Source organism: Plasmodium chabaudi, assembly GCF_900002335.3.
Source record: "Plasmodium chabaudi chabaudi strain AS genome assembly, chromosome: 8".
Classification (NCBI taxonomy): domain Eukaryota; phylum Apicomplexa; class Aconoidasida; order Haemosporida; family Plasmodiidae; genus Plasmodium; species Plasmodium chabaudi.
The window spans coordinates 809,715-836,180 of record NC_030108.2 but is presented as its reverse complement, the minus strand read 5'-3'; the positions used below and the strand labels follow the sequence as shown (position 1 = coordinate 836,180).

Here is a 26,466-nt window from a genome sequence, read left to right as displayed (position 1 = left end):
TATTTCAAAAAAAAAAAAAAAAAAAACATAATGGCTAGTTCATTATTGAAAGACTGCACACATAAGTATGCATTATATGGATATGTAAATTGTTTTCTTCAAATATCCTGCGAATTAATTGAAAAAAATTATAGATCCGCATCATTTTCACCTTCTAATATTTCTTCAACCACATCAATTAATGTATCTAATTTTATGGGGAACATGATATGCGTTCTTCTCTTTATTTTGTCTTCTCCTGAAACGTTCAAAATAAAAAATGCATAAAAAATGATAAAATAAAACACGGCACACATACATTTCAGATTGTAAACTCATTGAGAGGGGTACCCCAAATTGTGTAGTCACAAATTTATAAGCATAAATATTTTCTTAATTTTGCATATCCATATTTATGCTTCGTATAATTTATTACCTTTTGGATAAATAGCAGCACTAGGGTATACCTTGATAGATGTATCAAACATGTCATTTAATTTTGCATCCATAGTTGCTACTAGAATATCTTCTTTAGGATATTCTAAATGAAAATGATTAGCGACCTTTTCCCAAAATGAAAATAAAGGTATACATTCTTTACAACCATGAACATGATAAAATACTATAACCAATTTATTTGGATCTAAAACATAAGATTCAAAATTATTTGAACATAATATTTGATAATTTTGTTTATGTAATCTTTTAACTGGTTTTTCAGATTTTCGAAATTCCGGAACTTTATTATTATAAAAGTCTTGAATAAATCTTTCCACTGTTTTTGATTTTATATTTTCTGTAAGTTGTTGTACATACTTACGAGGTCGTAATAATGCATAAGCAGGATCTATATTTGAATCCGTATAATCCATTATACAAATATATTTATTTCCTTCTTCGAGTCCAAACATTTCAGCGACTTCTTCCTTCCTTGGGAAGACAAAATTTATCTGGCAAGGGAAAGCAAAGTTATGTGAAAAAGAGCAAAGTAAATCGTATGGAAAAAGCACAGCAAAGTTAGGCGAAAAAAACAAAACAAAATCAGGATAGACAAAACCATTTTAATGCGAAAGAAATACCTTATTATATTTTTGAATGACTTCATAAACTTCTACATAGGTACTATCTGAATATTCACCAAACTCATTGTAAAGATAAAGATATATTTCATCTTTTACTGGATGTCTTAATTTTCTATTATAATTAATGACAATAGGAAATTGATTCATATAATTGGTAGCAAATTTCAAAATAGAATCAGATGTCCAAATATTATTTGTAGGTTTATAAACATCTTTATATTTAATGGAATCATTTGGTATAGTAGAACCTGGTCCATTTGAAATTTCAATTCGAGATTCTTCATCATTATTTATATATATTAGACCTATTGCTAGATTTGGAATTTTATTTATCTCACCAAAATGAACAAATTTATTAGTATTTTTCGAATTTTTAGTACAATATGCAATAATAGATGCAAATCCTTTTTTTTTATTCATTTGCACATATTTATCGACATCTCCAGGTTCCATAATTTCTACTGATGGCATAGGAAGTGTATTTAGCCATTCAATTATATTTTCCTTTGTATATTTGCTATGAAATGTATATCCTTTTTCAGGATCAAAGTCTCGAAATATTAATATTTTAGGCACATTTTTAATTTCAAAATTATCAGCCGTTTTTGCTAATTTTACTGTATCGACATAAACAAAAACCACATCTTCTTTCTCGATTGCATTTGCAGCATTAACAAATTCTTTATATACATCTTTACATTTTATTTCATTATGAGTACAAAATAATGCAACACAATATTGTGTATGCTGACTATATATTTGTAATTCCATTTCATGAGTTAAATGATTTACCTTTTTAGCTAAATCATCACTAACACCTTCCCAGATTGAACATTTTAAAAGTTCAGGGGTGAAAAAAAAAGCAATTATGAAAAAAATATATATAAAAGTATACCTTCCCATTTTTTAGTTTGTAACATAAGAATCATATTTTTTAGTACATCATTATATCTATATTCGGTATTGATAAATTCTATTATAATAATTATCTAAAAATATTATTGCATGTGTGTAATCAATTTATTTTTTTATTTTTTTTTTCTCTTATTATGATATGCATAAATAAATCTTAAGAATTATGATTTATCATATTCTTACATTTATTTTAATGTACACCTTATATCGAAAATTCTAACCAGCCATCAAATTAAAAACTAATAATGTCATTTTTTTTAAATATTGCAATAAAAAAATGTAGAAAAAAAAATTTACTTCAAAATACCCAATACAATCGCACATGTGCGTGTTCTTGAATTATCTTATGCAAAAAAACGTATACACATATTCATGCATATCATTATTCATATTTTTTTATTTTTTATGTTTCCTTTTTATTATATGTATAGCTATATCTTGTTTTCAACTCACCTTATTCTTTTTTTTAATAACCACCTATTAAAATATGGTTTTTTGCTTTTATCATATCTTAATATTATTTACCTAACAGAAAAAAGTGCATAATTAAAACCATATGCTTTAATTTCATTTCCCTTATTTTGAATGGCCATATAAAGAAAGCATAATTACGAAACTCTATTTTATTCTACTATTTTTTAGTATTAATTTACATTCTCTAACATTTTTTTGTCTTAGATTAGCATTCTATATATCAAACGATGGATTTCGTATTATATAAGTTTTAATTATAAAGTTATGAATATGACACTGACCTCATAAATAGAATAATATAAGGATAAAATCGAATTAAAAATGAATATTAGCAAAGTATAAAATAAAAACGTTCTGCACATTGGCAAATATGTAAAAAGTTATTTAAAAAATAGTAACCATATTTGAAGTATTACATATATACCCATGTGTAATGTTTTCTTAATCATTATGATGCAAAAAAGTAAAAATAAATATCATTTTTTATAAACTCGTAAAGAATATATATTTATCATTATTATTTTTTAAATATGTCTGATTATAAACCTTTTTTATTTAAAGAATAAATATTATTTCTGAAATCCCATCTTAACACCCCCTTTTCTCCTTCTTCTCGTCCACTGCAAACATGTAAAAGTTGTGCCTCTCTTCCATCACTTCCAATAACGACTAAACAAGGGACATCACTTCTTGGACCTGATCCATAAAAAGGAACTTCGTATGCATTCATAACTCTAAAATGCTTTTTTAATATATCTGTTAAAGGGTCAGCAATATCAATATATAGCCAAGGCATGTGTTTTTTATGATCTTCAAATGACGTTCTATCAGGGTCAACACTTACAAATATAATTTCGATTTTTTGGCTAGATCCTCCTTCGTTTATTGTTTTATAATACTAGAAATAAAAAAAAAATGTGGTACACATTAGTATGTAAACATAATATGCATACATGCATGAACATGCGTATTGTGAATAAACACATGCAAACGTTTTTTTGCTTAATTTTAATTGGAAATATTTAAAATGTATATTTATATTAATATGTAAATATATTGAATATAGAAGAATGAGGTATAACCTGTTGCAAAAATGGTAAGAATGCTCTACATTTTGGATCACTTCCATTTGAAAAAAATAAAGCAACTGATTTACCAACTAAATGTTTCTCATTTACAACCGTGTTATTTATATTTTTTAATGATCCCTCAGGAAAAAGAATAAGGTCTGTAATAAAAAAAATTATATATACATATAATTATGCATAGTTGATATGTGAAATAAATAAATATTATTATACACATGCTATTTACCCATATCTGAATAATCAATAGGCTTCTTAATAGACGCCAAATTTTGATTGTCTACATTTTCAGTTGTTCTTCTCTTTTCGGCTTGATATGGGGAATTAAAATTGGCACAAGACATTTTGTATACACACAAAAAATAAATATATAATACTTAAATTTAAAAGAGAAAAAAATTAACTTTTGTTGAAAAAATCGAAAAAAATAAAAAAAGAAAAAAAGTGTGGTTATTATTAAAGCAATATTTAACAAAGAGTTACAACGAAATAATTTTTTAAAGAGCAAAAAAAGTTAAAAGACCGATATAAATTTCAGATTAATAACATAATTTATCGTTTCATTATTTATTTTATTTTTTTAATATATTTTTAAAATATAATATAAATATAATTTTTTTTATGAATTTATTAACTTTTTTTTTCGCCGAAGCTGTCTATTAAAAAAATACTGACTTGTTAACCATTTAAACTATTATGTTCATAAATAATTTAATTAATTTGCATTATTTGCTGTATTTATTCATATATAAAAGGTTGCTATTTTATTTGGTTATTTGTCTACTAGCCATATTAACCTATTGTATGTTACAACAACCAAACTGTTAATAATTTTTACTAAAAAATATATAAAGAGAGTAATAAATTATGAACAAGTCAGGTTAAATAACTTTATATTCTGACAAAATAATTATGTTTATTCATATAAATTATTTAGCTAAAAAAAGCTATCTCGTACAAAATTAAAAAATTTGTTATAAAATTTAAGTAACCAGCTAAGTACACTTAACACATATGCCTAATATTTATTGATAATAATACATGTATATAATAAATACAATTGTTTGCATAAAAATTTTTATATATAAATATTTTTTCATATAGACCTCTCACAAAAAATTAACAAATTTATTTTTTTGAAATGTCTATATGTGAACCATAAGACATAACAAACTTTTTAAAGAACTTAAAAATTTGTTCATTATTTAGTTGTAATTATAAGGAATCGTGTTTTTTTTCTTGATAGGACAATAATTTATCGATTGTGGTTAAAAAAATTATATTATAAATTAAGTGCATATCATATGCATATACTGCTTTCATATTAGTTACACACGAAATATAATTGGATTACCAAAATTGTCTCCTTTTTCGAAAAAATTATGCATTATAAAAAGAAATATATCAAAAGTTCAGCTCATATGTTCTATAGGTTTATCAAATTTCATAAGTCACGCTGGCCTTTTTGTTTTTAATATGTATTTACTAATTATTATACCATGTTTATGTTTCAAGTATAATTGAAATGTCTGAAATTGTCATATAAAAATATATCCTATAGTAATGTTTAACAATAAAGGGGAAATAGGCTTAAATAATTATAAATATATATTATATGAAGACAAAAAAGTTGAATAATGTCAGCCCGTAAATAAATTATCCAATAAATTTTGGAAGAACAAAATAGTTATTTACTATATTTTTTTTTTTCCTTCATTATAATTTTTCTATAGCTAATAATATAGTGGAAATTTTAATTTCTAGGAAATATATAGTTTCACCTATTTTTTGTTCATATTTTATTATTATAATATTTTTTTGTGTATTAATTCTAAGAATTATAGATTAAAAATATAAATAAGGTATATATGTGGACATTATAATTGGTATATTTATTTTTGATAAATATTAATTTAAAGAATTGGCTAATGCGCGCTTATAAAATATATATATTTGAAGAAGCTTCATAATATAAGGACAAAAAAAAAGTTCATGAAATCTTCCATAAATAGTTAATATTTAAATAAAAAATTAGTTTTATCCCTAGAAATTTTAAATTAACAGTTTTTGTTTTTACAACATATTTAATACAACTTATAATTTCCCTTATTCTAATTTTTATGTTGTTTTTAAATTGTATAGTTAAAGGTTTGTGTAAATAGAAAATTTTCCAAAATTAATGTTATATTATAGTGATTCATAAAAAAAAAAAAAGAAAAAATTTCTTTTGTACATTATATGTGTGTGTAATTTTTTTTGGAGGTAAGATCGGTTTTTCATAAGGGTATATATTCGATTTAATTTAAAAAAAATGTATAATGATATAAATTATTTTATTTTTATTTAGTTAATTTTTTTTAATTATAAATATTTTATATAAAGAGAGAAATTAAAACAAAATAGAATAGTTCTTTTTATTTTTTTCGATAACCATATATGATGCATGTAACATTATTAAGAATGCATTATATTTTATAGAAGCGTTATCTCTATCTTTGTTTGTAAAATATATATTATATGTAAATACAATTATAGCTTCTTTTTTTGTTTATATTTAATTTTCTTTTTTCCGTTGTCTTAAATATTTTTTAATGGTGAAAAAAATGCACACCTAATAAAAAAAAATATTAGTTAAAGTTAATCATTAGGGGGAAAGCATAACAAAGGTGAGATAAAAGTTGATAAGTAATTAATCAAATAATTAAACACATACGAATATTCCATTTTTATATGCCAACCTACATATTTTTCTGACATAGTATATATCACAAAATGTAGTACTGTTCAAGACCAATATATTTTAGTGTCTCAGTTCATGATAAATTGTTTTTTCATTTTATTAGTAATGAAATATTTATTTTTCTTTAAAAATTATCAAGGTTGAAAAAGTATTATATTAAAATTGTAGTTATAATAATATAGTGGGGAATATTTAGTTTACTTATCAGAAAAATAAATGAGTATCTATTTGCATACATATATTTTGGACGTCCCTTTTTTCTTGAAAAATGTTCGTCATACAGGTAAGTATACAAAGCTACGAACTATTTGTGTGCATATATACGTTTTAAAAATTAAACGAATTTTTACTATGCATGCATATACATATACATTTGTACGTTTCTATACTTCTTCGAAAGGCATTGAAGTGTTTGGTAGCGAGTACACATTTTCAATGGATGGGATAGTAACAAGCAAACCAAAAAGGTCAGGAATAGGACGCTATAGTAAAAGTTATGAATTAGGATTTATGAAGCTAACATATTATGAATTTTCTGAAATTTTAAATGTACTTGGAAAAATATATAGACCTAATACATATAATTTTATATACAAAAATTGTAACCATTTCTGTGATGATTTATTTGAATTATTATGCGGAAAAAGGTTATTACATAGTTTTATGATTTATTCAAGGTTAGGTAAATTTTTTGGTGACTTTAAAAATGTAGCTATGTGTGGGTCTGTTAATACTATGGATATAACAAATGATGATAAGAATATGTATGTATGTGCTTTAAAATTATCAAAATCAATACTTAAAAAAAATAAAAATATAAATAATAAAAAAACAATATTATATCAAAATACCATTAATGAAGATATAAGTCACAATTTTATTCAACAACCTTCCTATATTATTCCCTACACACCCTATAGTCCTACTACTATATCACCAAGCATGTATTATAACCCAAGCATATTAACTAGATCAACACAAAGTTCAAATTATGAAAAATGTTTCAACGATTTTAACACAAACACATATAATACATTATATTCATTAAGTACAACTGATGGATTCTCTTTTCCATGAGTAAAAACTAAAAGACCATTTGATATACACAATAAATCGTAAGTTCATAACAAATGCAGATATGCATAAATTGTTTTTTTCCATTTTTTGTCATTATTTTTGTACTATTTAAAAATAAAATATATTTATACAGAGCTAACTTTGCATTCGTAAATATTTCCAAACTGCTCATAAAAGATAATACGGTTTGGAGTTTGCCTACTGATATTCTATCATTGTGGATAGAACATGTTTTTTATTTAAAAAATAGTTGTTCCTTAATTTTTAAGGGTTACATTTTTAAATTAACAATTCAAAATTTGAAAACTTATCATTATATAATTAAAAATATTTGCACACAAACCATCTTTATTCCTATATGGATTGTAGATGAAAAGTTGCCCTCCTTTTCAAGAGGAATGTTGTTTATATTTTTCTCCTCCATTTTAGAGCGATAAATTGTGGGGAAGCAAGTAAAAATATAAAAGATAAAATTGAAAAAATAAAGTTAAATTAGTTATTATATTAAGCAAACATTAACAATGAAAAAAAAAATACATATTACATATTTTTTTATTACAAATATGTATACATAATATGCATGTGAGTGTTTTAAAACAGACTCTCACAAAATGCGGTATACCGATTTGTGTAATGTCGGTTTAGAAATTATTTCGGTTGAACTTTTCAAAAAAAAATATGAAAATGTATAGCCATTTATTATCAATTAGTTCTTTTTTTTTTTTATTTTGAAGTAAACCAGATATAAACAAATATAATTCCAAATATCATTTGCATAGAGAAAAATTCAAACCATGATTTCTTTTTTCCTTTTTTATCATCGATTTTTTTATTTTTCATAATTTCATAGCATTTTTGTAATAAATTCATTTGTTGAGAATCCAAGGATAATGAAAATTCTTTTACATTTTCAAGTAGTTTTTTATTTTCCCCTCCTAAATATTCTTTATTGTCACCATCATCATTGTTGTCATTAAGTTGGAATAATGAAGAACCATCTGCTTTTCTCATTTGTTGTAATTTAGAAACTATTTGATCCCCATTTTTTTTTAAATAATTAGTTGACTCAACAACATCATTCGATCTTTCGACAATTATTCGATTTGTAGACAATATAGATCTCATTAAATAAATTAAGCTCGCATTTCTATCTGTATATGCATAAGCAGAAATACATATACTTATAAAAAAAACAATGGGAAATATCATTCTTAATAATTTTATTTTTTCATATGGTAATAAATATCCTATAACAGGTAGCCAATCAAATGTTGTATCATCTTCAATAAATCGAAATTGCAATTCGAAACAAAAGCTTGCTATATTATATACTAGGAAAATCTAAAAATAAACAAAACCAAAGCATGTTCATATATTTGTGCATTCAAATTGGTATACTTAAAACAAAGCAAAACATAGTTCGCATTTTTTGTAAACAATTTAAGAATATTCAAATGTACCTGTCTTGAGAATTCTAATTTTTTACGATATGACAAAAAATATCCAATAATAAAAAACATGGCATGCTGGACTAGCGAAAGGCATATCAGCAAAGTAGCAGTGTTGTCGTCTACTTCTCCTGCAAAATACAAAAACGTAATAAAATAATGATGTAATGGTGTAATAATATGATAAAATACTCGAATTGACGCATAAATGGATAGGCCCAATTTGCATACCATTTTTATAGTCCCCAAATCGGTTATAATTGCTTCGTCTCACATCATCTGATAAAACATCATAGGCATGTTTCAATTTTATAAAAGATGAATCGGCAGATTCGTCTGAGTTTTTGTCCTAAATATTCAACAAAAAATAAGGATTCCATGAGTGCATCAAGTTATAAAAAATAGCCAAGCAAGTGTAACACCTTCATAGTTCACATAAAGTACATTAACAAAACTACAGTGCAAAAGTAGTCTCCTATTTTGTATGGTTCAAAACTTACTGGGTGGTAAATTTTGGCAGCCTGCCTATAGGCTGTTTGGATTTCTTGTTTTGTAGCATTCGGGGTAATATTTAAATAAACATAGTAGTTATCTCTTTTCCATGGTATACCCTTATATACCAAAAAAGAAAATATTAGGGCATACACTGCATATTCTAAAATAACGGAAAAAGCACATGTATTTATGTATGCATATGTTTCAGATAAATTATGATAAATAAAAAGGCAGACAACCCCAAACGTGTAATCATGATATGACCATAAATAAGCATGCTAGTTATCACATTTATCGATACACACATGTATGTGATAATTATTATATGTACACTTGAAAAATGAAATAAAAATATTGTAATATAATGTAATAAAATAGGAAAGTACACATTAGCCAAAATTAAAAAAAAAAAAAATAATAATGAAATATAGGGTATGATCATATATTTTTAGCTCTTACTAAATTTATGAAGAAATTTAATTTTATCACTATTGACTATAGTTACCCCTATAGAAGCTATAACAACCTGTATGATTATATCGTTTAACATTTCTAAAATGATGTTTATTTATTTTTATTATATAATATTAGTGCTTTCTTCTTAAATATATTTTTATTTCAATATGCATTCATAGTACTTAATTTTGAATATATATAATATATATATTTATAATTACAATTTCATAACTAAATTTTTTTATAATAATTCAAGTCATTATTAAATATCAGGAGAATAAAATAAATTGGCTCTTAAGGATTAATTAATATAAAAAAGAAAACAAAAAGAGATTTTGTATATCTCTTCAAATTGCGTTTTATATAAAATCCCTTATTATACTATATAAAAAATATGATATCTTTTTTATATACACTTTTTTTTTTTATTATAAAATATACATACTCCCTTAAAAAATAAAATGGATGCCCACATTTTATTTTGTTGTAAAACATTGGGTGTGCTTATTTTTTTTTTCACATTATTTATTTTATATATTCAATTTTTTTAAAATTTATGATATATTTATAAAACATATTTTTTCTATTATGATGTTTAAAAAAAAATAATGAATAAATATTCCAAAAAATAATTATTCCAATATTAAGGATGTATATATAATTATTATTACATACATATGAAATGCCCTTAAGATATTAAAAAAAAAACTTCCCCTATGCCAGTAAGGCTACGAAAATAAAAAAAAACGAGCTAAATTTGCTAACATAAAAAATGTGTAAAACACTGTTAAGTAAAAATATATGCATGATATATAGTATAGCAAAATAATGCATAGCAAATGATAATAAAACTATATACACATATATAGATATAAAACTTCTTATATATGTAAAAGTAGAAAAGGCATACAATCATAAATGTATATATTATATATAATAATTTTTTTATCACAAATTATGTAAATCATTAATTTGTTTTAACAATATTTTACTATACCAAATTTAAAATTGATATACTTTAATTAATAATAATTATGGCAATGCATAAAAATGGCAATGTATAAAAATAACAATAAATAGGTCATAGCAAAATTAAGACTATTAATTATTGAATAACAAACCATTTTAAATTATACATAAAATTAAAAAGTAAAAAATAATGAATAATAGGCTTAAATTTGTTTTCTCATTTTATGTTAAAATTATAAATTTTTGTTGTTTTAATTTTATATTTTGAAAATGTGTGTAAAAAATATTTAAACCTTTTTTTTTATTTCAATCCAATTTTAACCTTTCACCATTTTGTATATAACACAAATATTTCCTACAATTTTAATAGCATTGCTACTAAAATATAATTAAATAAAACAAAGTATAATAACACACAATTTTATGTATTTATTTTTTATTTTAAAATTTATAACTTGCTATAAAAATTGTTTCACCATAAATAAAGAACATAATTAAGTCTGATTATGTTGGAAGAAAATAATATATAAAAATATCTTATTATTTTTGTCAATTTTGTGTCATTTAAATTGTTTAAAATGGATTATTCATTTCGAGTCTTATCCCTATGAAATGGTAGATAGGAATGGGCTTATAAAATAAATGACGATGGCAAGTCTTAAAACTTATATGCATACTACATATTTATGTAGAGAGAGAGAGAGAGAGAACTCTTTCAATGGGAAATTATATTCTCTCTATATACACGAACTATAATAATGATAAAAATAAACAATTAATTTTAAATAAGCATAATTTTATAACTGAAAAGAATAACAATACACACTTGTTTATACATATTAATATTTAAAAGAAATGAAAAGAGAAAAATTATTTTTTTAAATAAAAAAAAAAAAAAAAAAAAAAAAAAAAAAATATACCCTCACCTCATACACACATGAGTAAGTCTCCTATTTACAAAAATTGACACATTAAGTAATGGTACATTATTATAAGAAAGTAAACATATCGAAAAATTATAATATATTTGATTTTTCAAAATGTATAATTAAAAAAAAGACAAGACTTAATAAAAGATATCCTATTGTAATTTTCATTTTGAGCTAGCTATTCATTTTTTTTTATAAAAAATAATAAAGCTAAAAAGGAAAAAAATTATAAATTTGCATAAATTGCATATTTTTCAAAGTTTGCAAAGTTTGACCTAGGCAATTTATATTTTTTTATTTTTACGAAACCTCGTATATTTAAGGAAGAGGAATGTGCATTAAGCAAAAGTACATAACAAATGGCAAATTAAAATATGCACACACACATGTATATCTATAATTATTCGTTTATGCATATGTATAGACAATTGGGATTATCTTTGCAATAATTTTTATAAAATAAGCAAACCATATATATATTTAACTTATGCATACTCTCTAAAGGTATTCCTATATTTGTATAACTTTATTGTGTTAAAAAAAATAATTTCTAGTAATGCTATTTATATAATTGGAATTAAATAATATTCGCAATATATTTACACATATGCAAATATAATAAAGGACGAAAGGTAATATACCATTATAAACACTACAAACTTTTGTAATTTTTTCTCCGCATTTTTTAACATAACTATATTAAAAAATAAATACAGTTAAAAAAATAAAATATATTTTTAATTCCATTTTTAGCGAAATTAAAAGACTATAGTACTACGTTCAGCTAACATAGTGATGTTGATTTTTCATTCTTCTAGTTAATTCGTACATAAAAAGTATAAAGTTTTTCTTAAAATTCGCGTTAAGAAATATTACAGAAAGTGCAAACTCCCTTTGAATTAAAATATATAATATGAATGATGTTTATTTTTATTATATATCACAAGATAATAGATATGTTTAAGGTCTAGCTATATTATATCATCATATAAGTATATATAAAAATTGTATTTAAATTTTATACAATCATATTAAATATATTTAGATTTACTCATAGTCTTATACTATTACCATTTAGAGACGCTTAAAACACACAGGTAATTTTGGATTCCACTAAAAAAAAAAAAATTATACTCTCCCCATATTTCAAAAAAAATAAAACAAAATTATATTAAAAGCAATGTGTTACATAAATGTATGCATAAAACGAGAGTTTACATAACTTAATATGCCTAGAAAAATGGTGTTACAAAAAGTTATGTATTTTTTTGTAAATATATAGCCAAATAATTATAGTTAGCTAATATGGTAAATAGTATAATATACAATCATTATATGGTTTTATTGAGAGTTTTCTTTAAAAACTATTTTTTTTTATCATAACATTGTTATGTTTTAATAAATCATATGCAATAATAAATAATAGCATATATAATATTAAAAAAGAGGAGAAAAAAAAATATGTAATAATATTTTAATTTATGATATTATTTTGTATTGCCCAAGTTTTCATCATACTTACTTGGCATTATTTATAAAGCCGTATCTTATTACATCTTTTATTTTTAATATAATGCATTATTAAAAATAAAAATTAAAAGATTATTTAATTTTCGGCATTTTAAAAATAATGGCATATATGCAAAAAATATATATACCCAATAATATTGCATAGGCATTTGAAAATATATGTAATGAATGAGGCTCAGTAGTAATACCATTTATTATTATAAAAAAATTTTAAATATATATGCAATACGCATATTACATTATTTCATTTTTCATTACATACATACCTAGTATATATATAAATACATTCGAACTATTATATAATAATCTTTTTCGTTTTAATGTTTTTTTTTTTTACAAAAATAAAAATTTTTATTACAGAGAAAATACCCTTATGTTTTTTATATTCTACTGCAAGCCTTAATATAAAATAAAAAAAAAAAAAAAAATTCACGAAAAGTTGTATTTTTAATTTTAAATATAGTATTAAAATTTTACTGTTATAGAGAATTATTTATATATTATAATAATTTTTTATATTTCAATTTTAATATTTAACAAAAATGAAGAGAGATCGTTCAGAAAATTCTGTTGAAAATACAACAGACCCTAAACATACGTAAGATATTTAAATCGTATATGCATATAATCGCTATATCAATATAGGTGCATGTATATGTCCATATATATTTGCCTCTCATAATACCAACTGTGTTATACATTCAAATTGTATTAACAATGCATTATTAAAAAAGCAAGAAAAACGTATATCACTATTTATACTAACACAACCTTAATGATGCCATATTTTCATAAAAAGAGACAAAGCACAGTGGTAGCAAAATAGTTACCATAATACTTGCAAAAAATAATAGAAGAATATAAACCATTCTTTAAAAATATACGTATTTAGATTGTGCAAATAATGTGGATATATCAAAACTTCTCTTTGTATATCCAACATAGCCAATATTCACACTACTATATATGCACAGTTGCCAAGGGCATAACAAAATATGGATGTTTATGCACATAATTTTTTCTCCTACCCACAAAACTGCATACTCACTTTTTTTCTCTTCCCCTTTTACAGAAAAATTGAAAATGATGATCCCTTGATACCATTTATAAAAGACTTTGAAGACAGTAAGAAATGAAAAAAAAAAAAAAAAAAAAAAAAAAAATATTGATACGACCATATTGGTCATGGTCATGCCTCCATATGTATCACGTTTACATAAGTATTCATGAACCTCTTTTTTTCCTCCCTTCAGTTCAAAAGGACATCGAACAATTAGATATAAAGTGCGCACATGAGCAAATGAACATCCAGAAGCAATACGACGAAAAGAAGAAACCCCTTTTCGATAAGAGAGATGTAATAATACAAAAAGTTCCATGCTTTTGGGCAAACACATTAAGAAAACATCCAGCATTAAGTGACATCGTACCTGAAGATATAGATATCTTAAATCATTTAACAACACTCGATTTAAAAGATAATATGGATAATAATGGATCATACAAAATAACATTCACATTTAGTGACAAGGCTAAAGAATATATGGAGCCATTAGTTTTAGTTAAACATGTAACATTTGATAATAATCAAGAAAAAGTAGTTGAATGTACAAGAATTAAATGGAAAGATGGAAAAAATCCAATAGCAGCTGTATCTAATAGTAGAATAGATATAGATAATGAAATGCCCAAATGGTCGGTTTTCGAATGGTTTACAACTGAAGAATTACATGACAAACCAGACCTTGGAGAAATTATTCGAAGAGAAATATGGCATAATCCATTATCCTATTATTTAGGATTAGAAGACTTTGATGACTTTGATGAAGATTTTGATGATGACGATGACGAAGATGAAGATGATGATGATGAAAATGAAGACGAGGATGAGGATGACGAAAATGAAGATGATGAAGATGACGAAGACGGAAAAGATAATGATGATTAATTAATTTAATATAAAAATAATAAACAAAAATCATGTTTATTCCTTACTTAAAATAATCAATACACTATAATATACAAATGAAGAAACATAGTCATATATGCACTACTTATATTGTGTGTGTACTTTTTTTTCCCGATATATCTTTATCTTATATATAGCTTATTTACGTCATTTGTGTATTTTTTTTATGCCACTTAAGATGTATATATGTAATGTATTTCTTATGTTACATATATGTGTGTATGTATGCTATTTTATTTTTTATTTAAAAACAAAAAGACCATTTAAAACAATCAATAAAGAAATTACGCTTTCATAATTGGGGCACTCAAGCAGTACTCTGCATTTTCGCGAATTAAACTTAACGCGTTTACGATGAATGGAGTTTAGTTGTGGGAGGCATGCAAATGCAACAAACTCGGGGTGGGTGGAAAAAGTGGAAAAAGTGGAAAAAATGAAAAAAAACGAAAACGTTGAACAGGTTGAAAAAATGGCTGCTAAAAATGGTGGCATGGGTAAAGGGGCGGTTAAAGCGATGGCTATGCACTGAATTGGTATAATTTTTTCCCAAACTCAAGCATGTTATCATCAATGGATTCATCAGATTCTTCATAATTTGTATGTTTGCTTTGAATATAGAAATCTTTATCATGCTTTAGATCTTCATTAAGGAGAAGATATTGTGTATAGTCTTCACCAGAAATAAATTTATATGCTAACGATTTTAAATATTGTCTTTTACTAATTCGTCTTAAATTATTTTTGATTCTCTCTTTATGTGGATCAACAAAACCACCTAATAATTCGTGAGGAGCAATTTCACCTTTACCTATATCAGATATTAATTTACATAGATCATAATTAATTTGATTGTTTATATATGAATTTTTTTCATAGGATGGATGGTTTAAAATAAATTTTCTTAAAAATGACGCCCCTGTAGATATTTCACCTTTACATCTTAATTCAATAAATTGTATATATTCATTAATTTTATTTTTTGCTGATAAGTTGATTAGACCTTGTTCAAATTGTTCTTCAATATATAAAGAACATAAATATAAAATTCCATTATTTTTATTAAAAAATATTTCGTAAATACTTTTTTCTTCTATATCATTATTAGATGTATCATAGTTTATATCATTTCGGAAGTAAAATTTTTCCTTTAATATTGCATCACGCTTAGATGATCGAAATAGATTTTCTTCTAATTTCGACATAGGTATATATAAATTTAATTTATTTTTTAATATAAATTTAGATAATACCATAATTAATGCAACAACAGAAGCATTTTCAAAATCTGTTATTTGAATATCAGGAGTTCGAAATTCAACTCTCCATCCAATTGAACTAGGACCATTTAAATAATTATTATCTAATATTGGTGGTGGTTTAAATCGTACACTATTCCAATTTGTACTTTGGAAATTTTCAAAATGTTGATGTGATGATAATACTTTTTCTTTATAATCTTCTAAAAATTCAAAATCGTCACTTAAATATATTTTATTCATTTCATTTTCATTCCACATTTTAGAATTATTACCATTTTCATTTTTTTCGTTTATAATATTTTTTATTGTACTAATATCTTGTTCACTAAATGAACCTTCAAATACTACAATTGGGTCACGAACAAATAATGATGCAATATGTCTAGCCAAATATTCATCAACATTTTCTTTTATTAATTTATCATAGACATTTTTATTTAAAACAATATCAATATCATTGTAAAAATAATAATTTTTTTTTAATGGAGCTTCATCAGATATGTATAGAGATATTCCTGAATATCTTGGTTTTGAAATGTAGGACAATTCATCTTCAGTTCTACAATCGACACTATTTGATATAACTCTCCATCGTGCATCTGTTTCGGTTAAGAATCCACCTAAATAGGGTGTACATGCTGTTATAGCTAAAAATAATGGTGCAATAACAGCTAGCTGATCATATACATATTTTGCATCATTAATTGTTTGAAAAGACATTGTAACTTGCTGACAACACATACTCATACCAAAAAACATAGCATCTAAATATACATAATTTTTAATTGGATATTTACATTTTTTTGAATATTCTTCTATAAATTCACGATTATAAGAATATACATAATCTTCATCATCATCTATGTTACTAAACAGACTATGTTTTATTACCTTGTCTAATAATTCGGTTTTATCATTTTCTGCATTTTTTATTTCATTTGTTTTTTCACTTTTCTTTTCATTTGTCATTGATTTATTCCAAATGAGATGACCATCTAACGTTTTTTTTTTTAATTTTTTTTTAAAAAGTTTCTCATCATTTTTATCTAAAGATAGTTTCCATATATCCATATTTTCTGTATGTACATCTTTATATATTTCATTAAATGATATAACTTTTGTTCCTCGTCTTTTTCTTATATTTTTAGTTAATGTGACATATCTTGAATGAGGACTAATAACCATATCTGTAACTAAACAACTATTACTATATTCTTTTGTCATTTCTGGTTTAAATAATTCACATTTAAATATTGAATCTTCTTTTATTGTTGACATATAACTATTATCTTCTCCTTCGATGTCTACATTTTCATTGGAAGCATCCCCTTTGTAAATAGCTTCGTCATTTTTCGCATCCTTCCTATTATTACTATCACCACCATCCATAGATATATCAGGAATTAAAAAGTCATCATATTTATGTTGAGCAATATCGGAACTAACAAAATGGGTTGATTTATTTTCGTCAATATCAGATATAATATCAATGCTAATATTTTTATTTTCACTTTTTTGAGAAGTTTGTTTTTGTGCTTCATTTTCGTTACGATTTTCGTCATGTTTTTCTTCTCCATTTTCTGGCTCTTGAATTGTTTTATCAATTTGTATGGAGTTATAATTTATAGGAGATGTGTCTACTATTTCTTGTTTATGTTTTTCATTTTTTTTTTGTTTTTTATTTTCAAGGTTGATTCTTTTTGCCATCATGAGACTGTTATCTAAAAGTACGTTAGGGTAGCATGGCAATGTTATGACTCGAACACCTGGTAAGCCACTTAAAACATTATTTAATTTATTTCTTCGAATTTTCATGCAATGTTCGATAAAATATAAAGAATTCAATTCAAATTTAAATGGTACAGATGGTGTACCTTCAATTGTAAAGGAAGAATATTCAGGAGTCCAATGAGATCCATATTGACAATCAGTCCCACTTTCTAAATTCATCATTTCATCAATCAAATCAGTAGCACATAAAAGTGCAGATGATTCTTTTAATTTATCATCATTCCTTATAACTATATATTCAATTTCATCTCCAAACATAATATGTTCATCATTTCGATCTTTATTACAATTATATGAATGAACAAATTGTAATATTCCATATAATCTGATTAATGACTTGACATTATGTACATCTTCCCAACTTAAAGGAGTTCCAATTTTTAGAAAACCCATACTATACGCTCTTATCTGTTATTTTTATTTTTTTATATTTTTTTTTATTTTTTTTTTTCTACTATTTTTGTATATATATCTGATTGTATAATTTGGTAGTGCAAATCAAATAATTAAAAGACTGCGTTGGTTTGAAGTTTGTTAAATATGCTCAGGTCAAATAAGGATATACTTATTTTCTGTTTTTTTTCTGATTTTTTTTCTAATTTTTTTTCAGATTTTTTTCTAATTTTTTAAAAGCTTTCTACAATGCTTTCAAACAGGGTAACGGATGTACAGGTGCATATACAAAACCGTTAAGCAAAAGCGAAAAAGAGAAACAAAAAAAGGTCACGAAAAAAATATGCTTGACTATACTCACAATTAAATATAATACAATAATAGACCCCCTTTTTTGTTTCAATTTGTATATATACATAAAAATAAAAATTTTATAAATTCACAGACTTATTCATAAGTGTCTTTTTAATGTTGTACAAGTACGTAAAATATATTTATAATATACAAATTTAAATGCATACACAGTTGGGCATTTGATACCTTTAATTTTGTATAATATACGTGTGCATGTACGGATAATATATTTATTTATCATTAATATTGTTGTTTCTCTTTTTAAATTATATAAACAAATATTGAGAGAAAAAAACTTTTATGTATGACATATAGCATATATATGAATATTTTTTTGAAATAACACTAAACGCTATATATGCATTTTTTATGATACAAGAGGTTGTTTTTTTGTATAATAAAATAAATATATGATATATAGATAAATAAATATGTATAAATATGTATAAAGCAAAGGTAGGGTGATGTTTTTTGGGAGTTATAAAATTTTTTAAGTATACATATTTTTATAATCGATAATATAACATTGAAAAAATAAAGAAATTATAAAAATCGAAAAATATACTTTATATTATGTAAATTATAGAAAAATATAAATCATAAAATAAATATTTATATTTTAATATTTATATCAAAATAAAAAAATATATATATACGCCTTTTTTTATTTTTTATGTAGATAATTCGCAATTTTTTTTTATATGCTGTCGTTAAAAATCGTCTAAAAAATATGCTACGGTGCCAAAAAAAAAAAATAAAAAAATTTAATGTAACCTTAATTTGAATAACTTATGAAAATAACGATGAAATTTATTTTATTATTTTTCAACTAGATTTAATTTATTTTTTTAATAAATATGTATTACTATACATTCCACCATCAGTACAGTCTATATAGGTACATCTGCTAATTATGCCCATTTGGCAATACTATCATAAAAATTAAGACGAATATAAACTAAAATGATAAATACAAAAATTGTTGAAAATTGAAATACTTGTGACATATATAGTATGCATCCAATTTTTGTCAACATAACTTATGTATCATAAAATAGTAGAGAATAACTTTTTTTTATTTAATATTCTATATTGTTCTTCATTATTTTTTTAATAAATAAAAAATAACTATTTTGTGAAATGGATATATTTTTTAATTTATTTTCAACAAAGAGGGTGTACATTTTTTACATGTTTAGAAATATTCAGAAAACATATAATAAATGTATATACAAACATAGGTTAATTTTATTTTCTCTAAATATGTATGTACATTTCAAAAGGTGTCCATCCATACATAGGCTCGTTTAAATGTTATATTTATCAACATATCTACAATCTTTATCAATTTTGCCACTCTTATCATTTTAAATGTTCACGTGCTTTTCTCTTACTGTCTATATGAAGTTGTTTATAATATTCGAATTTAAAAAAAACAATTTTTTTGTTCTGATTTTATAAGTATAAATAAATATGGGGTAGTCCCCTTTTTGAGGCTCACACTTTATATAAAAAAATAAAACTTAATTTTTTGCATCAGCATTTATTTTTTTGCCCTGATAAGTATAAATAATGAATTATAAAAAAGGAAAAAGTATCGAAACGTCTTTATACTCTACAAATGTAGAGATACAAAATGCTGTCGGTATATTCCAAGTTATTAAAAAATAATAAGTCGTTCATCCAATTTTTACAAAAAATTTATATATTCATTTGGTCAGGCTAATGCATATGTTAGTATTACATATTATTTTGTATTTGCAAAACATGGTGATGTATGAATGGAAATAAGGGCACCACAATATTATGAAAATCGTTCCTACACGTTTTTCCTTACCTATCAAATATAATCTTAGTTGAAAAAAAATTGAAAAAAATTTTAAAAATATGTAACTCATAAAGTATTATAAAAGATCTACAATCATCATATTTGATCTCTTACTTTTTTAAAATATTATCCAATGATGTTTCATTTTTTTTTATAATTTTTTCGTATTGGCATTTTATGCATAATCACCATAAAAATATATATAAATACAATAATAATATAATAAAAATAAAGCAGAAATATTTATATAAAAATGGGAATATACAAATGAATAAAAATAAATAACCCAAGATCATTTAAGAGAATAGCTAAATAAATCAACGAAAGAACAATATAGTTCTTCCAACATAGCTAGCTAAAAAATATAAAATAAAAATTAATGCGAATTATATTGGTAAAAGTTTTGATATTATATATGTATTTTACATATTTTAAAAATCATGGTAATGCAAAACTGAATAAGAGTAAATATACTCTTATAAGGGTATATCATAAAAATCCTTTTAAATTATATAAAAAAAATAAAATCGAATATAATAAAGATAATATTGACAATCAAATAAATTATAATAGACATACAAAAATAAATACTGATATAAATCTATTTAAAAGTTGTACACCTTTTGGAAAAAACAACAGAGGTGTCTTCTTCATTGCAAACAACATTAACACTAAGGAGAAAATTAAAAATTTAAAGAGAAAAAACATGTCGATTTTATCAAGTAATAATATAGATGACACATTGGGAGGGGTTAACCAACCCATTTTTGAATTAGAAAATATATCACAATCATTAAATGATTTATACAGAAAAAGGAAAAGTGAAATCGAACCATTAATACAAGTTGCCCCTATGATAAATGTAACAAATCGCCACTTTAGAGCTTTGGTTCGAATTATTAGTAAAAAAGTACAATTATGGACTGAAATGATTGTTGATAATACTTTGTTATATAATATAAATAATTTAGAAGAACATTTAGGTTTCAATAAAAATGAGCATCCAATAGTTTGTCAATTAGGGGGTTCTGATCCTACATCTTTATCAGAAGCAGCTGTATTAATAGAACAAGCTGGATATGATGAAATAAATATTAATGTTGGATGTCCAAGTACAAAAGTAGCTAATAAAGGAGCCTTTGGTGCTTACTTAATGAAAAAACCTGAACTCGTTAAAAATATTGTTTATGAAATAAAAAAAAAAGTACAAATTCCTGTAACTGTTAAAATAAGAACAGGTGTTGATGATCTTGATTCATTTTCTTTTTTAAAATCATTTATTGAAACAGTTTCATCAGTTGGTTGTGAACATTTTATTATACATTCAAGAAAAGCATGGTTAAAAGGATTAGATCCAAAACAAAATAGAAGTGTACCACCTTTAGAATATAATAAGGTTTTTGATTTATGTAAATTATATCCAAACTTAAAATTCACTTTAAATGGTGGGATCAAATCTATTGAACAAGGAGTAGCATTATTAAATGGATATGTGCCAATAAATAAAACAACGGGTAATCATAATAAGTATACTGATAATAATTATATAAAGGTTGAAGATTATGATATAAATCCATTATATGGTGTTATGATTGGAAGAGCATGTATGGACAATATTACTGTATTGGCAAAAACAGATAAGCTTGTATATAACCATGATACTTTAGCTACAGCTTATAGTCGACGAACTGTGTTAGAAGCATATAAATCCTATTTAGAACAAAATTCATCTTTTTACAGTTTAGTAAATGCTTTTGAATTGTTGAAGCCAATACTTGGTGTACTTAAGGGTATGCCTGGTCATAGATTATTTAGAAATAAAATAGATGCATATATAAGAACATATGCATCTACTTTAAATTGCGCTCAAATATTAGATAAAGCTATGATTGATGTTGATAATATTGCTCCAGGTTGTCTAGACTTAATGCTCGATGATTATAAAGCACAACAAGAATACATAAAAAATTATTAACACTTTGAGAATGCTTATTTTTTTTTAAAACAAACTACTATTGAACATACATATGAATAGTATCAATTCCACGATTCGCATTAATATATTTTTTATTTTGAATTTTACAAAATTGGCATCTTAAAGATTTTTCAAAGTTTTCTCTTACTTATTTGGTTATGATTTTTTTTTTTTTATTTGTTATATATTAAAATTTTCTTATTTAAAAAAGGTAGGAATGACAATAATTAAACAGTTTTACATGTATAAATAAAATACACAGACATATACCTATCCAGTTTTATGATAAGAATATATTCATTCTCACAAATTTTATGTTTATCTATTAATTTTTCTGTCACATATACATGATATAAATCCTTCGTAATTGCGAGGTTTGTTTATCTTTTATGTCTCATGCATACAATTTATTAATTTTAATTATGTTGCATCATTTATTTGTGCTGAATTTATTTATGTTTATTATCCATTCGATGGTCAATGCCCATTAGAATGGCGTTTTAATTATAGTTTGAATTATTTTGAATTTTTTTTTTAATTTAATTTCCATTTATTGACTCAACAACATCATATGCCTCCTTTAAATTTTGCTTTTGCAATTCCCTGTAAAAATTGTAACAATTTTGATAATAATTTATGCATATATGTATGTGTACATAAATTTTATGGCACATATAAAGATAAGATACGATGAAAAAATATTCCTTTTTTATTACGTTCGTTTGTTCAAATTGGAAATGACCGAATCATCTTCTCCATCCAAGGCGCCAAGGGCGAGCATCAAAGTGCTCGATATCTGCAAAGTGGCAAAAAATGAAGAAGTAAAAATGGGGAAGTAAAAATCGGGAAGCAAAAAATGGTGAAAAACTCTCAAACAAAGAAGAGCATGCACATACCTTTTGATTGTTTTCTTTGCAGTCGTTCAGCTTTTTAAATGATTCGTCTTTATTATTTTCACATATCGAATGTATCATTTCAATTACGTCACCAATAGGCATGATAGGGCTGCGTTAAATATGCATAAAAATGTGTGTATAATTTTAATGGCTCGTAATATAAACACATATATATGTGTGTGTGTGAAAAACCGTGTACTAAATGGATACCAAAAAAACATGAAATATAAAATGTACCATATAGAACTGAAAATATGAAATCAATAAATAAAAAACAATAGTATAACCAAATCTCTTTTGTAAATACTCATTTCTATATCACTTAAATAATTAGCATACCAGTCTATTGTTTAATAAATTTTATACAAAAAAAATATACACACATAATACCCTCAATATAGTATCGCTAAAAAACTTAGTATACACAATTTCACTTTCATTATTATTTATGTCAACATTAATGTATAGTAGTACCATAAAGCGAATGAATTCTCAGTAAAGAGGAAAGGGGGATCAACGTTGAACAATATCTGTTTGTTTACAATATGGTTAGTATTAATGTGACCTATATATAAGTCATCACGTGCATTATTTAAATCGTTAGACATTTTAAGTTGATTATTTTCAATTTTATTAGCTCTTTCTACTAGGTCATGTTTCTTTTCCTTTATCTCAGAAGCCATAACTGTTGATGCAGGTGGTTGTGTATTGCTTACACTTGGTTCTCTATTTAATAAATTTGTAGTATTACTGCTTTTTTTTTTTAAAATTGATTTTGGATCGGTTTTATTAATATTTGGTTTTTTTTTCATAAAAAAATTCTTATTTTTTACATTTTTTTTTTGATTTACAAGATTAAAGATTTCAATTTTGTTAAGTGTGTTTTTTTCACTAGGATCGTCGCTGTTTTTACTACATAAACTATTAATAGATTTTTTTGAGGCAATTTTTTTATCAAATATACTTTTTGCATGATTAAATTTTTCTTTTAAGTCTGGTATTTCATTTATATTGTTAATTTCTGGTGTCTTTTTGTTTGTATTATTAAATGGTGATTTAAATATATTTTTTAAGGTTAATTTTTCCATAATTACAGAATTTTTATTTTTTTCATTTTTATTTAATTCTTTGTTATTTATTATGGAATTTTTTGAAGCTAACGAATTTAATTTTACACTACCTTCTTTCTTTGTCTGGGTCTCTATTTTTTCATTTGATAAAGAAGACATTTTATCTGAATTTAAAGACAAGGATGATTTTGATTTTGAGAAAATGCTTCCCGATTTTTCACTTTTTAAACCTTCATTTTTTATGTTTTCACCTTTTATGCTTTCACTTTTTAAACTTTCACTTTTTATACTTTCACTTTTTATGCTTTCACTTTTTAAACTTTCACTTTTTAAACTTTCACTTTTTAAACTTTCACTTCTTACACTTCCATTCTTTGATTTCTCACTTTTTGTGCTCGATTTACTAAGTTGACTTTTATGGAAAACTGAAATATCCTTGTGCAATATATCGGGGGTAGCATTTCCTTTAATAGGTAGCCCATTTTTATTGCTAGTTAATTTGAAATTATTTATATTATTATTTTTGTCATTATTATTCACATTTATTGTATTGTTATCTTTTGGTATATCATGATTTTTAGATCGAGAAAATATTTTTAATTTTTTAATATTAAAAAATTTCTTACTTTTTGAACTACTTTCAGAGTCTTGAGATGTTTTTTTATCGAATTTTATTTCCAAACCATTTTGTGCAATTGAGTCTGAACTTAGTTTTTTAGTTGATGGTGCTTTGGATTTGTCTATATTCTTTTTCTTAAACAAAAACATTTTTTTTGCGTAATTTCTTTATAACTTATTTGATTGATTAATTAATGATTTTGTTGTTTATTTAAAAATACAATTTGAGCTAATAGCAAATAATTTTTCTATTAGCTGAAAATTATTTTATTTCTTTTATTGTGTTTTCTTCAATATAAGTTTTTCATGTTTAGTTGCGGGAGGAAAAAAAAACGAATTTTCGGTAAAATTCGAAATGTTTTAAAATATATATTTATATATATATTATAGAAATAAAAACAATGAATAAAATAATTATTATGAAAATAAAAAAAAATAATAATAAATAAAAATAAGTAGTTGTAATTTTATACACAACTTTTACACCACCTATAATAAAACGACATTTTATAGAATATTATTAAATAGTTTAACTATTCCTTTTGTATAATTAAACAAAAAATATGAAGAACATCAATTTCTTATGTTTATTAATTTAATCATTGTTTATAATGTTGTTATTATTATTTATTGCGTCACCATTTAGTTTTACACTGATATGGTAACAAAAAAATAAAAAGGTATAGAGAAATTACTATAATATTTTACACTAGAAATATTAAATAATTTATTTTAATTTAAATTTTCTTTTTTTTTATATAATTTTATTTATTTAAAAATTTGTATAATTAATAATATTTTATATTCTTTATAATAAAATTACAATTTTTTTTTTTACTATTTATAATATTATGAACAATTCAGAATAATTCTACGGATTTACAATTAATTTATTACCAATTCATATTTTTTACTAATAAAATATTAATAATTCATATACATAAAAAAATGTGTGTATGAAAAAAAGAGACAATATTTTAATTGTGGGAAATTCATAACATCAATAATGTAATTATAAAATCATAAATTCATTAAAAACGTTGAATTTCAGTATAGCATCTATAAAATTTCGATCTTTATAATTTAGTTAGCAATTAAAAAATATAGATAAATATAGATAAATAAAATATACAC

The 26,466-nt window shown here is 23.6% G+C and overlaps 8 protein-coding genes across 8 annotated transcripts; 3 read left to right on the top strand and 5 right to left on the bottom strand.

Moving 5' to 3' along the window:
* Nucleotides 1–128: 128 nt before the first annotated feature.
* Nucleotides 129–1,964, bottom strand: PCHAS_0820600 (protein disulfide isomerase, putative; the record flags this gene model as incomplete). Its single annotated transcript, XM_739979.1, has 3 exons — nt 129–238; nt 416–929; nt 1,059–1,964. 3 exons carry the CDS (start codon nt 1,962–1,964, stop codon nt 129–131), a joined length of 1,530 nt encoding a protein of 509 aa, XP_745072.1.
* A 1,024-nt stretch (nt 1,965–2,988) lies between these two features.
* PCHAS_0820500 (thioredoxin-like protein 1, putative) lies at nt 2,989–3,879 on the bottom strand (the record flags this gene model as incomplete). The annotated part of the gene is made up of 3 exons (XM_016797890.1): nt 2,989–3,348; nt 3,533–3,678; nt 3,765–3,879. The coding sequence occupies 3 exons, from the start codon at nt 3,877–3,879 to the stop codon at nt 2,989–2,991; spliced, it is 621 nt and encodes a 206-aa protein (XP_016653796.1).
* A 2,612-nt stretch (nt 3,880–6,491) lies between these two features.
* PCHAS_0820400 (PPPDE peptidase, putative) lies at nt 6,492–7,352 on the top strand (the record flags this gene model as incomplete). Its single annotated transcript, XM_736808.1, has 2 exons — nt 6,492–6,558; nt 6,676–7,352. The coding sequence occupies 2 exons, from the start codon at nt 6,492–6,494 to the stop codon at nt 7,350–7,352; spliced, it is 744 nt and encodes a 247-aa protein (XP_741901.1).
* A 723-nt stretch (nt 7,353–8,075) lies between these two features.
* On the bottom strand, nt 8,076–9,845 carry PCHAS_0820300 (DnaJ protein, putative; the record flags this gene model as incomplete). The annotated part of the gene is made up of 5 exons (XM_738259.1): nt 8,076–8,693; nt 8,813–8,931; nt 9,032–9,149; nt 9,301–9,455; nt 9,755–9,845. The coding sequence occupies 5 exons, from the start codon at nt 9,843–9,845 to the stop codon at nt 8,076–8,078; spliced, it is 1,101 nt and encodes a 366-aa protein (XP_743352.1).
* A 3,876-nt stretch (nt 9,846–13,721) lies between these two features.
* Nucleotides 13,722–15,127, top strand: PCHAS_0820200 (nucleosome assembly protein, putative; the record flags this gene model as incomplete). The annotated part of the gene is made up of 3 exons (XM_016797889.1): nt 13,722–13,777; nt 14,252–14,304; nt 14,433–15,127. 3 exons carry the CDS (start codon nt 13,722–13,724, stop codon nt 15,125–15,127), a joined length of 804 nt encoding a protein of 267 aa, XP_016653795.1.
* A 539-nt stretch (nt 15,128–15,666) lies between these two features.
* PCHAS_0820100 (gamma-glutamylcysteine synthetase, putative) lies at nt 15,667–18,591 on the bottom strand (the record flags this gene model as incomplete). The annotated part of the gene is made up of 1 exon (XM_736353.2): nt 15,667–18,591. The coding sequence occupies one exon, from the start codon at nt 18,589–18,591 to the stop codon at nt 15,667–15,669; it is 2,925 nt and encodes a 974-aa protein (XP_741446.2).
* A 2,561-nt stretch (nt 18,592–21,152) lies between these two features.
* Nucleotides 21,153–22,748, top strand: PCHAS_0820000 (dihydrouridine synthase, putative; the record flags this gene model as incomplete). Its single annotated transcript, XM_730906.2, has 1 exon — nt 21,153–22,748. The coding sequence occupies one exon, from the start codon at nt 21,153–21,155 to the stop codon at nt 22,746–22,748; it is 1,596 nt and encodes a 531-aa protein (XP_735999.2).
* A 539-nt stretch (nt 22,749–23,287) lies between these two features.
* PCHAS_0819900 (conserved Plasmodium protein, unknown function) lies at nt 23,288–25,482 on the bottom strand (the record flags this gene model as incomplete). The annotated part of the gene is made up of 4 exons (XM_016797887.1): nt 23,288–23,351; nt 23,465–23,544; nt 23,645–23,753; nt 24,119–25,482. The coding sequence occupies 4 exons, from the start codon at nt 25,480–25,482 to the stop codon at nt 23,288–23,290; spliced, it is 1,617 nt and encodes a 538-aa protein (XP_016653794.1).
* Between the last annotated feature and the right edge of the window lie 984 nt (nt 25,483–26,466).